General features: G+C 53.0%; 1 protein-coding gene across 1 annotated transcript in view; it reads left to right on the top strand.

Annotated features, from left to right (window-relative positions):
* Nucleotides 1-3338: 3338 nt before the first annotated feature.
* The window catches only part of LOC110201108 (Krueppel-like factor 5), a 29873-nt gene continuing 20858 nt past the window's right edge, over nucleotides 3339-12353 (top strand). Inside the window, exon 1 of the mRNA XM_020976633.2 lies at nucleotides 3339-3671. Coding sequence (XP_020832292.1) covers nucleotides 3579-3671 — 93 coding nt within the window. The 5' untranslated portion in view covers nucleotides 3339-3578. The remainder of the gene's footprint in view (nucleotides 3672-12353) is intronic.

Genomic DNA, 12353 nt, shown 5'->3' with positions numbered 1-12353 from the left:
CACGGCTGGGGGCCCAAACTCAAAGTCTCTTGAGCCAGAGTGTCAGAAACTCAAGGAAAACTCCAGGTCACAAGGAGGCCTGAGAACGGGACTTGTGTCAAGCTCTTGGGAAGGAGGCCACTGAGCAGGTGTCCTATCAGTGCCGAGGGCTCCATGACTCTTAGGCCGCCTGCTTCCTCAGTGTGCCTGGCAGAGCATGTTTGAGGGGACAGCAGTTGGCTCACGTCGCTGACCCAGGCTGCTTGCTGGCCTGGCTGCGGATCGAGCCCCTCATCTTCACTTCATTAACACGTGCCGTGTAGCTCACTGGCCACAGAGGTCCAGAGGATGTAGGCCGTACCTGCTGAGATTTCCTTAGGGCAGCTTGGACCGAAGTGTGTCTTTGCATTGGGCAGGTCCTCTCTGACGGCTTTATGGAAAGCCGTGGGCGAGAAATGCCCGAGATGGGAAGCACGGTGGGGATGTTCTGCATTCTTCCTGGAAGCACTGAAGAGAGTAGCCCAGCTGGTGAGGTCCCAGGACCTCGGAGCCAGAGAATCCAAGGGCTGGAGGGGAGCTACAAGGTGAAGCCATGTTGGCCAGCCTGGCCAGGAGCTGCTTCTGGAACTTCCAGTGGGAGTTTGACTCGTACTGGAGATGACCGGGAAGGGCCACCCCCACCTCCCAAAGCACCCAATGCCCCCCCATCACTCCTACTTCCGTCCTTGGGGACCAACCAGAACGGGCCTGATCCCCCTTCCCAAAGAGAAGTCTTCCATATCTGGGGGCAAGATCATATCTTCTTCCCTGCCCCAAATCTTCTCTTCTCCACGTTGAACAACCCCTAGTTCCTTGAGCTGGCCTTTATACAGCAAACTTTCTGTCCAGTCCTCGTCATGCTGGTCACTGTTTTACGGCTCCAACCAGGCCTGTGTCTGTGTCTATGCTGTGGCACCCAGTACTGGGCATGGGGCCTCACTGTATTACTAAGACATCCAGAGCAATGTCTTCCCTTGTGGCCCTTGGCCACGTCATGTTGCTTCGACTTGATCTGAGCCTGGGTTCATGGCATGAGATAAGCTAGCATAGAAAGCCCATTCTTTAAGGGGCGTCACTGTCTCAATGTTCCAGATGTGGGACTGACTTGAAACAATTGGAGGGTGGTCGCATCTCCAGGAAGAGGGCTTGAATAAGCAGCTAAGGGCACGGTCTTGGCCAACTCTTGGACTCCCTGAAACTTCTGGGTGAATGCAGTGGAGAGAGGAGATGCCAAAGGAGAAGGCAGCCCTCCCTCTGCCAACTGGGCCCTGAGCCCTTGCTCTCGAGTGCTTGGCATCATAGCCAAGATGGTGGAGACATGTCCCTTTGTCACAAGCTGAAGTCATCCTCAATGGCTGAAGGACCTGGAGAGAGAAGGATGGGATGGGTGGGACACACCTATGTGACTCTTATCTCATTCTCCCTAGGAGCCCTACCCAACATGCTGAGGGCAGCAGATGGTCATCTGTGTGCACACGCATGTATACATAGATATGTGGGCATACACTGTGTGCATGTGCGATATAAAGTGATATCCTGTCTGTATAGACACATGTGTATAGATGGATGCAGGCACATGCATGTATAGTATGTATATGCTATATAGCTATACTCCATGTGTATATATACATATACACACATATCTTTGGATATGTGCATATGTATAGTGTATGTATGATATATGTCCATATATTACATATATATATTTCTATGTGTAGCATGTAGTACATGCATATGTGTGTATCTATGTGTAGGTTGATATGCTCTGCTATACAGAGTCGGTAAAGCAGTGCCTAAGGTCATGTGCTTTCTAGGGGGCTGTGCAGCCCTCAGGGCCGGGGTTAAGTGGGTGCCATTTCCACAGGCGCCTGGTCAGCTGGTGCTGGACAGTGGCCCCCCACTCTTGCTATCCTTGGAGGAGGCCCGAAGGCTCCCCTGCATCCAGGGCCCCCTCCCATCCCCTACCCCAGGCAGCACTCAGCATCATGAACAGCCTTGCCCGCTCTCGGGGTAACCAGGGCAATGCCACCCTAGGCCTCCTCATTCTGGCCAGGGATCCCACAGAGATCCCAGCTCCAGGCGGCAGCAACAGCAGCAGCAGCTGGCAGAACAGAGTCAGCCACCACCATTGGGAGCCTGTGCCCAGCTAGCTGGGGGTCCAGTGTTGTCTGTCCGAGGAGATGGCCGCAGATTTGGTGCCTAGGATAACCGGACATTTGGCCCCCATTGGCTTGGAGGACCTGTCAGGGCAGCTTCTTTGCCTGGTGGGCCTCCTGCTTCAAGACAGGTGAGCCAAGGGGCAGCTAGGTGGCCAAGTGGATAAAGCACTGGCCCTGAAGTCAGGATGACCTGAGTTCAAATCTGCCTCAGACCAAACACTTGACATTTACTAGCTGTGTGACCCTGGACAAGTCACTTAACCCCAATTGCCTAAAAAAAAAAAAAGAAATAAGACAGGTGATCCTGGTCCTTGGCATCCCAGGCTGCAGAAGGCAACAGTACTAGCAGCTGTGTGCATTCAGACACACACACACACACACACTCTCTCTCTCTCTCTCTCTCTCTCTCTCTCTCTCTCTCTCTCTCTCTCTTTCTCTGTCTCTGACTCACCTGTCTTTGTTTCTCTCTCTCTCTCTTTCTCTCTGACTCGCCTGTCTCTGTTTTTCTCTCTCTCTCAGTTTCTCTCTCTCTGACTCGCCTGTCTCTGTTTCTCTTTCTCTCTCTCTCAGTTTCTCTCTCTCTGATTTGCCTGTCTCTCTCTATCTATCTCTCTCTCTCTCTGACTCGCCTGTCTCTGTTTCTCTCTCTCTCTCTGTTTCTCTCTCTCTGACTCGCCTGCCTCTCTTTCTCTCTCTCTGACTTGCCTGTCTCTGTTTCTCTCTCTTTCTCTCTCTCTCTCTCTCTCTCTCTCTCTCTCTCTCTCTCTCTCTCTCTCTCTCTCTGACTCGCCTGTCTCTCTCTCTCTCTCTCTCTCTCTCTCTCTCTCTCTCTCTCTCTCTCTCTCTCTCTCTCTCTGTTTCTCTCTGACTCGCCTGTCTATCTTTCTTTCTCTCTCTCTCTTAGTTTCTGTCTCTCTGACTCGCCTGTCTCTGTTTCTTTCTCTCTCTCTGTTTCTTTCTCTTAGTTTCTCTGTTAGTTTCTCTCTCTCTCTCTCTCTCTCTCTCTCTCTCTCTCTCTCTCTCTCTCTCTCTCTCTCTCACACACACACACACACACACACACACACACACACACACACACACACACACACACACCTGGATTCCTGGGGATTAGCAGCAGGCAGCCTGAAGAGCTCAGTCAGTCCCCTCCACTGTGGCTCGGGCTCCCCAGCTCTCCCACCCTGGGCCCCCCCCTCCCCAAGCCTTCCTTTTCCTTTGTAGATTTGACCTGAAACGTTCCCAGGGAAGGAGGTGGCAGGCTAGCAAGAAGGCAGGTGGCAGCAGGGGGTGGTGAGCATTAGTGGCCCCCTACAAACTGGCCCTGCCAGTGGCCCGGGCAGCAGCAGCAGCAACAGCAGCAGTGGAGGTGGGGCACTGTTTGCCCAGCTCCAAGCAGTCACCATGGCCCGAGCACCTGGGGCAAGCCCAGCCCACTGGGAGGACAGCAAGGGGGCCGGCAGGACCTTAGGGGATCAGCGGCCCTCCCTCGCTCAGGTAAGCAGCTCCCAACTGCCCTTGGGGCACACCCAAGGCCAGGCCAGGGGAGGGGGGCAGGCAGAAGCCGGTGTCCTGGGGCAGGGGCCTCTACCACAGACAACGCAGGTCTCCTTCCACCGAAGTCAAGCTTGAAGAACAGTTTCATTGTCTGGTTTCTAAATAGAGAGGAGCCTGGGAGTGAGGACGAAGGGGGCCCAGCCTCAGAGCCCTGCTAGCCCTGGTGTCTGATTCAGGGCCCTTGGGGGCCAGGTCTGGCAGCCTGGCCAGCCTGGGGGCTTCCTCCTGGGGCTGGAAAGTCAAAAAGAAAGAAAGGCCACTGAGCCAGAGACCCAGATTCCCTTTGTCAAGGGCAAAGATGGGCATTGGCTTTGGGGTTCTTCACTCCTTGCCCCCCCACTCCTTTCTCTCTTTCTGTGTCTCTCTGTGTCTGGCTCACGTGTATGTGTTTTCTGGGAGCACTCATTTCTCCTGGCAGTGAGGAAGATTCCTTAGGAAGAGCTAACACCTGCGGCTTCAGAGAAATGATTCATGCCAGAGAACTTGGGACCTCATGGGAAAGCCCACAGTGCTCAGGGCAGAGTGCAGGCTCTTCTCAGCCCCCAGTCCACAAGGAAGTATGACACTAGTTCAGTTTACTGTGGAGGCTGTCTGCGAGGTCACAGCCTTCTGACCAGAGATGTTGGAGGAAGCTGGGGTGGGAGAGTTTGGGTGGGAGGCCAAGACCTAATGCCAGCTGCCTCCAGGTCTGGGCTGTACTGGGCAGGCATGTGGAGCCCCCAGCGGCTCCCATCAGCCTGGTAGAGCTGGTAGCTGGCTAATAATTAACCTTGTGGGCTTGTTTTCCACCCAGACAGAAACTCTCATCTGTGCTGCATGTGCGTGGTGGGTTGATGGCACAGGGGACCGGCAGGGTCACTTAAGAGACTCTCAGAACAATGAGTGTCTCCTGAGCTTTGTCAGAGGCCCTTGGGAGTTTGGTTCAGGGCCTCGGGTTAGTGGGTGACCTTCACAATCTGTACATTTGTGGTGACCCCAGGAAGGAGTCACCCCATGAGAATTAAGTCTGCCCTTGCCACCATCCACTGGAGCCTCATAAGAACCCTCTGAGGTAGGGACTGAGGTATTGTGTGTTGTGTGGAATGGAAGGTGTGTCTTGTATCATTAATGCTCAATCCACTAGGCATCACTTATGAGGAGGCCAACCGAGGCATAATACTGATAAAAGAAAGTGGGCCAGCCATTTTCCATTCCACACTTGGTCGTGGTCCTGGGACAAGGATGGCCGTCCAAGCCCACAACCTGAAAGCCGGGCAGAAAAGCTTCCGCTGCTTTCTCTGCCATTCTGAGCTTCTCATGAACCATTTGGAGGATATCTGGTCTCCTTTATGAATTGTCTGTTCGTGACCACGACCATGCGCCATCTTGTTTCTCCCTGGAAAGAAAGGCATGTGTCATAAATGGTTCTATGGTAACCTGAAAGGAGGTCTCTAGTGGAGTGCCCTAGGGATCTGTGCTCACCCCTTTTGAGTAGTGCCTCGAATGCACCAAGCTAGGGAGGCTGGATAACATGAGGACCCTGAAATACTTCACCTGCTTCAAACATCAGGCTGAATGCTATGGTTTGAAATGGAACTGAGATAGATGAGAAGTCATACACTTTGGTTACCAATATCAACTTCACAAGTACAAGACAGGAGAAAGGGAAGAAAAAAAACAGACTCCAAATTGGGGCTGGTCAAATGGGTAGTGTGGCCCCCATGAGGGAGTTAGGGCAGATCACATGGTAACAGAGTATCCAGGAATGAGGCCAGGACAGCCCCATGTCCTTAAGACTGCTTAGCCCGCAGCCGGAATCTTGGGACTGCAAGAAGGACATTGGTAGGAGCAGCTAGGTGGCACAGTGGATAGAGCACCGGCCCTGAAGTCAGGAGTACCTGAGTTCAAATCTGGCCTCAGACCAAACACTTGACACTTACTGGCTGTGTGACCCTGGGCAAGTCACTTAACCCCAATTGCCTTAAAAAAAAAAAAGGATATTAGTGGCAGGAGAGTATCTAAAGGAGGGTGAAGGCTCTGGAATCCATGTCACGGGAGGCCATAGAACTGGAAGGGTCATCGAAGGCCATCAAATCCCCATACACACACACACACACACACACATGCACACACACACATTTGACAGGGGAAGAAACTGAGGCAGCCTAGAGAGAAAGGGGCTTGACCAGATTTCTACACCCAGTGTCCACAACTGAAGACCTGAACCCAGGCCCTGCCACTCTCAATCCAACAGTATCTGCCGCATCACACTGCCTCACATGTGGAGCCAGATAAATGTTTGTTAAATGTTGAAAATTAGGAATGTTCAGAGGACCTGGGGGCCTTTAGCCTGGAGAAGAGCAGGCTCAGCTGGGGGCCCTGATGGCTAGCTCCAAGTACCCCAAAGGGCAGTCCTGTGGCTGAGGGCTTAGGCACAAGAGGGCAGAATCAGGGGGAGCCAAGGAGGCGAAGTGACCAGAGGGCAGACTTAGGTGGGATGTTGGGGCAAGCTGCTCGCAGGGACCCCCATGCCAGAGTGGAAGGGGCCAGGTCATGTGTGCTGGGGGTGTGTGGGGGTGGGGAGGGGGTGGAGGAGAGAAGGCTTGAGATCCACTGTGTCAACATGGGGATTCTCACGTGGGGCCTGGGTAGCTGGGGGAGCAGGCCTCTGAGGCCTCTGAAAGCTCTGACCTCAGGCAGCCTCTGGCTTCATTCTGGTCACTGCTGTCTGCTAAGGGGCTGTCTTCCTGGACCAAGCCAGACCCCAGAAGTATGCCCAGCAGGGCATTACTGAGGAGGGGAAACTACCCCGCCCCCACCCCACCCCGCACTGGCAGCCTAGGGACAGCATGTGAGTTCTCATCGGTAGCAGCTTCGTTCTGCTATGAAGCCCAGATAGGACTCCCTAGGGCTGCCCCAGATCTGCCGTCTGAGGCCAAGCAGAACAAATTTAAACCCTCTTCTACATGAGAATCCACCAAATATCTGAAAAATAGCTCTGAGCCCCACAGAGTTGTCTTCTCCAGGCTAAACAATCTCATTTCCTTCACCCTTTCTTCCTCAGCCCGGCCCCCTCCTCTGGAAGTATGCCATCTTGTCATCCTTCTCCTTAAACTGGGGGGCTGGGCACTGAGCAGAGCGTGCCAACTGCTGGCGCCCCCCCTCCTGGAGGCCATCGCCATGCCTTCCCCAGACTTCAGTGGCAGACGAGCCCTGGCCTTCGGTCCTTTCTGATTCCTTGTCTGAAGGCCCTGGCCCCTCCCGTGTCCTCATGTTCACCAGGAAAAGGAGGCTCCTTTTGGCTTGTAGGAGAGGGTGTGAAGCCCTTGGCTTGGCGCTGGTCACTGTCACTACCATCACCAGTCTCCTAGCTGGCAGTCCTGCTGGAGCTCATGGAACCACCCCCCCCGAAACCTAGAACTCCTTTGAGGCAGTCCCAGTTCTGCTGCTTCTTACATGTGTGACCTTAGGCAAGTCACTGAAAATGAGAGGCTTGGACTCATTGGCCTCAAAGCATCTTTTCCAGTTCTCGATCTGTGACTGGTCACAGCCTTCTGTTACAGAGGTTCCAAAGGGTCATTTAGCAGGAAGTAGAAGAGGCAGAGTCCTGACTCCGTGGCCAGTGGCTGCTGCCCATTCATGCCCTGGGCCAGTGAGACGGTGCCCTGTGGGCAGTGGGGCCTTTTCCAGCTCTTGGGCCTTAAGCTTTAGCTGGTTTGTGACACTGCTCGCCTGGCTGCCTGTCTGTCTGTCCGTCTGTCTCCCTACTAGCCTTTTCCCCTGGCTCCTCTTACTTAGGTACCCAGCTCTTTCTGCACATTTTGAATGCCATCATCAAGGGGAGATTCTTCTTTGGGACCAGCGAGCAAAGATATTTCTTGTTAGCTGTCCCTCCATCTACCATTGGGCTGCAGGGACTCTGTGGAGGGGTTGCCAGCCACAAGACCTAGGGAGTGACCCCAGGGGAGGTGTGGCAGCCCTGTGGCCTGTCGTCTGCAGTCAGGACTCGAGTTCTCTTGGCTTCGGAGCTGGCATCTCACTGGAGCCTGTGGAAGAGTCAGCTAAGGCCCAGTGATGTTGGCTTGCCCCAGATCACAGAGGCAGGCCTTCTGATTGTGAAGGAATGAATGAGACAACGAAAAGGGATTTAGGAAATGCTTACTATTTGCCAGGAACTGCTAGAAACAGAAAGTGGAGCCGTGCCCTGCTGTCTCCAAGCTCCCATGCTGACAGTGGGAGTCAGCCCAGGGGAAGGGCAGATGGAAAGGCAGGCCCCCGTGGTCCATAGGGGGCAGCATTATGTGGGGGGGGGGAGGTGCTGGTCATAGCCCTTCTTCTCACAGCTCATTTCCCCTGAGAAAACCAGAGCAGCTTCTGTTGTCCAGCCCCAAGGACTTTGGCAGAGGCCACCCATCTTTGGCAAACCTTTGGTAGCTGCTAGAGGCTGGAGCCCCTGCAGAGGCTGCCAACTCAGACAGAGGGTCAGAGGGTGGGTTTGGGGCTGCTGTCGACCTTGGAGGGCAGAGAGGCTGAGCCCTCCATTTTATAGAGGGGAAAACTGAGGCTTAGAAAGGCAGGGTGAGGGGACGGGACTTGCTCAAGGCCATACAGCTGGTCTGTAACTGAGTACAGATTTGAACCGTGGGCTGCTGACTCCCAAAGTAGCACTCTTTCCTCTACCCTCTGTAGCTTCCCCAGGGTACCCCAAGATGGAGCCTGGCCTTGCTCTCCCAGCAACCTCCAAAGGATTCTCTGGCTTTCAGGGGCATGGGGTCCCTGGGTAGGAAAAGGGCTGCAGATGCTGTGGGGCCACAGGCTGAGGAGCAGCATTTCAACTTGGCCACTGGACTGTTCTTGACGACCTGGTCTAAGCCATGATCGTATGCGCCGGCCAGCCCCTCCCCCCACCCCACCCCCAGCCTTCTTCCAAGAGAAGGTGGGTAGCTGGCCACTCCTGAGGAAAGAAAGCGAGGCCACCCTCTGGTCAAGAGCCAAGCTTCAGGCCCACTGAGGATTAGAGGCAGGGGACACACTAGCTTTGAGGTGATGGGCCCAACTGACAGAGGCCATACAGAAGCCCACCTTCCCCTTCCTCTTCGCCTCCCTCCTTCCCTATCTCCCTCCCTGCCTCCTTCCCTCCCTGTCATCCTTTCTCTTTCCCTTAAACTTTGGTACAGAAAGTTCAGAGATTGTGAAATGAGGGCCACCAGGGGAGGAGTTCAAGGAAGTCATTTGGGGGGGGGGGCTGGGAGGGACCACACAAGATAGCCTTCTGGGGCTTTCCTGGAATTCACGGAGTTGGCAGAGCTCCCCAGCCAGGCCGTGATTTGGGAGGGTGAGAAGACCTGTCATTCAGGTGAGGACAAGCCCAACCCCTACTGAGCGATTTCCTGGGACCTGAGCATTCTTATAAATGCATGGTGGGAAGGGTTTCTGCCACCCCAAGCTAAGCCTCCCCTGCGAGTCGGTCACAAAAGGAGTAGTTCTTGGAGCCAGGGCCCCCTGCCTGGTGCCTCTCCCTTAGCTCATGGGTGCCTGCTTTCTGGTTTGTCATAAAGTTATGGAAACCCCTTTCCTTCTTGGAGCCCCCCCACCCAAAGTGGGCAGCAGAAGGCTTATACTAGAGAAGGCAGATTTTTCTTGCACATTGTTAGCTTTGCCTTGTGCTTACAAAGACTTGCAGTCTCAGACTTGAGAGGCTGCCAAGGGATAGACTGCTCAGCCTCTTCTTTCTGGCCTCCCTTCTGCACTTGACTTGGAAAAAAATGCCTCAAAGAGTCACTCTTTATCCTTTTCTTTCCTCTTACTACTAATCCCCCTTCCCTCGCTCCACTGGAAAATTCCAGAAAAAGCCAAGCCCTTGTCTCAGCTGTCCAAAGGCCAGCAAGAGCAGTGCCCAGCTGGGCCTTGTCTACAAACGTGGAGTCCAACGGCTCTGTCAGGGCCCCTGGAATGGCCGGCGGTCAGCATGTTGGTCAGAGTTCTGAAGTCTTTCCAAGGAATTTGTCTTTGCAACATTGCCACTCTTGTAGAAACTGTTCTCCTGGTTCTGCTCCCATTACTCTGCTTCAGTTCATCCAAGGCTTCTCAGGTTTCTCTGAAGCTGTCGCCTTTAGTCTTCCATTGCATCTACACATCCTCATTAGGGCAATCATTCCCTGGCAGATGGAAACCCCACAAAGCCGCTACGAATAGTTCTGTCCAGGTGGGCCCTTCCTCTCTAGGGATATAGGCCCAGGCCTAGTCATTGATGGTTGAGAGGACGGCAGAGTTCAGAGACTTTAGGGCCACTTCCAAAAGGACCAATGCATTCAGAGCATCAGCAGAGCGTGTGTGTGCCTGGTTTCTCACAGTCCTTCCAACATTTGTCATTTTCCCCTTTTGTCAACTTGGCCAATCGTGAAACTTCCCAGTTGCTTTCATGGGCAGTCCTTTGATTGCATTGATTTAGAGTATTTTTCATATGGCTAGAGATACCTCTGATCTCTTCCTCAGAAAACTGCCTTTGACCTATCCTTTGAAAACTATGCTTTGATCATTTATTGGGGAATAGATACCTTTTCTTTGGATATCAGAGTTATTTCTTGGTACACTTCCTCCCTCCTCTCCCCCCCCCCACATCTCCCACCACCCAGTGATCCTTCCCTCGTAGTAAAGAAAAAGGGTTCCCTAAACCAACCACATGTGAGTCCTCACCATGGGCCCCTCTCTCCTCCATGGAGCTCCTGCCTCGGTTCCTCACTGCTCCAGTAGGTATAGGCTAAGGAGAGTCTGGGATTGTCTCTGAGCCCCAACGTGGGCTGCTTCCTGGCTTCCCCTGGCAAAGGGAAGGGAGTTGGAGTGAGCACCCTCTGAGGACACTTCCTGCTCTTGACCCAAGAGCTCCTCATACTCCCCTTTTCCAGGAAAATGCATGAAATAAGCTATCCTCACTCCCTATGAAGCTTAAACCAAGGCCTAGTTCTGACTCGGTGTCTTTGTGTCTCTGGCTGATTGGGGAGCAGAGCCAAGTGATGGGAATTCCTGGGGGGTGCCTAGGGATATACTTAACTGTTTTCCCTCCACCCCCAAACCCCCAAAACAACCGGCTCTGGGCAGTTAGTGGGTAGAGGAATGCTTCTGTGCCACACCCAGTTGCAAACAATCATGGAATCCTCATAGTTGGCACTTCACAGAGGCTGACACCAGGACGTGGAAATGAAGCCCAGTTTGGTCGACAGAAGGGCTGCAATTTGATTTTCTGCTAAATGGCGAGCCTTGGGAAAGCTGTACATTGAAGGAGACTGAATCACCTGCCAAGGGTCACATAGGAGGCAGGACTGGAAGCTAGGAGTTCCCATTGTCCACCCCCCCATTCAGATCTGGTCCCTGTGACTCTGGAGCCTTGGTGAAATCAGCAAATGGGAGATTGCGTGGAGGACTCCTCCATGGTTGTGATAGCCTGTGTCTCCCTGCTTCGTGTTCACCAAGTCTAGGGCTCTGTATTTCTTACTCCATCAGGAAACCTTGCATGGCCTTAACTTGAGCATCATAGCCACTTGATGGAGGAAAGCCTCTAAGCAGACATTTTGCTTGGCCAAGTCAAATGGTCTGTTGGTAGTTTTAAATCACCAATTGCTAATCATTCTCCTCACCTTGCGGTCAAGTGTGTGATTGTGAAGATGTTGTCTGCTGGGCAGAACCACTTTCAAAAGCCTTCCTTCTCATATCACTTGCATGTGTGGGGAATATAAGTGAGAGTGGAAGGGTGCCTGTCGGTATGTGGAGGGGTATGTGTGGGGGAGGGGGAGTGCCTGTGGTTGCAAGGTGGGGTCTATGGGGTGTGAATAGGAGTGATTGATTGTGTATGTATGGGGGGGGTTAGGTGCTTGTGGGTATGTGTGGACAACATTTTCATTTAGATTTCATAGAAATGGGAAAGTAGGTCTGCAGGCCAGTGGCTGTTGAGGGTCTTTCTCTGGCATTGACAGCACCTGGGACTTTTGTGTCCTGTTCAACCAGATCAATCCCCAGCTCTTCCCACATTGTGTGTATTATACTGGAGCTTCTTGGCACCGTCCTCCATTAGGATTTTGTCTTCTTCCCATAGCATGGCATGGTAAGGCTTAAGGCAATCAACTCCTAATGGTGCTAGGATTCTAGACTCCCTGGAAAACATGGCCCATTTTTTTGCTTCCTTGTCCTCCTTCCAGGTTCGTCTGGAAATGGGCATGGGATAACATAGTAGAGGTTGAGGCTTATGCCGAGCTTTCTTCCTGTCAGATAATTTCCTCTGCTGTTTTGTGAGGTCATAGGGCTCATAACGTCCCACCCTCTTCCTCCAACATGTTTTGCAAATAAATGCCTACTCTAAGCCAGTGTTGCCCTTTGTTGCCCCCCTCTGCACTTGGTGAGGAGATCAAGTGTTTCCTAGCATAGGTGGGCCTGGAGCTTTTCAGCCTCCTCATTGTGGCAGCTTCTCGAGCTTCTGTAAAATGACAGCAATCCATGGTGATATCTGTTCTTTTGTCCATTTTCCAATTTTCAGCATCAGTTGTGTATTTGAACAGGAACCAATCATTTCCTCCTGTGTACTGGGTATAGTCCTTTTTCTTCTCGTGTGCTGTTATTCAGGATTTGCTGCTCCCAGCCCCTCTTGAGTCT

This window comes from Phascolarctos cinereus, unplaced genomic scaffold (assembly GCF_003287225.1).
Source record: "Phascolarctos cinereus isolate Bilbo 61053 unplaced genomic scaffold, phaCin_HiC Scaffold_8;HRSCAF=390, whole genome shotgun sequence".
Classification (NCBI taxonomy): Eukaryota; Metazoa; Chordata; class Mammalia; order Diprotodontia; family Phascolarctidae; genus Phascolarctos; species Phascolarctos cinereus.
This window is presented reverse-complemented; position numbering and strand designations above follow the sequence as displayed.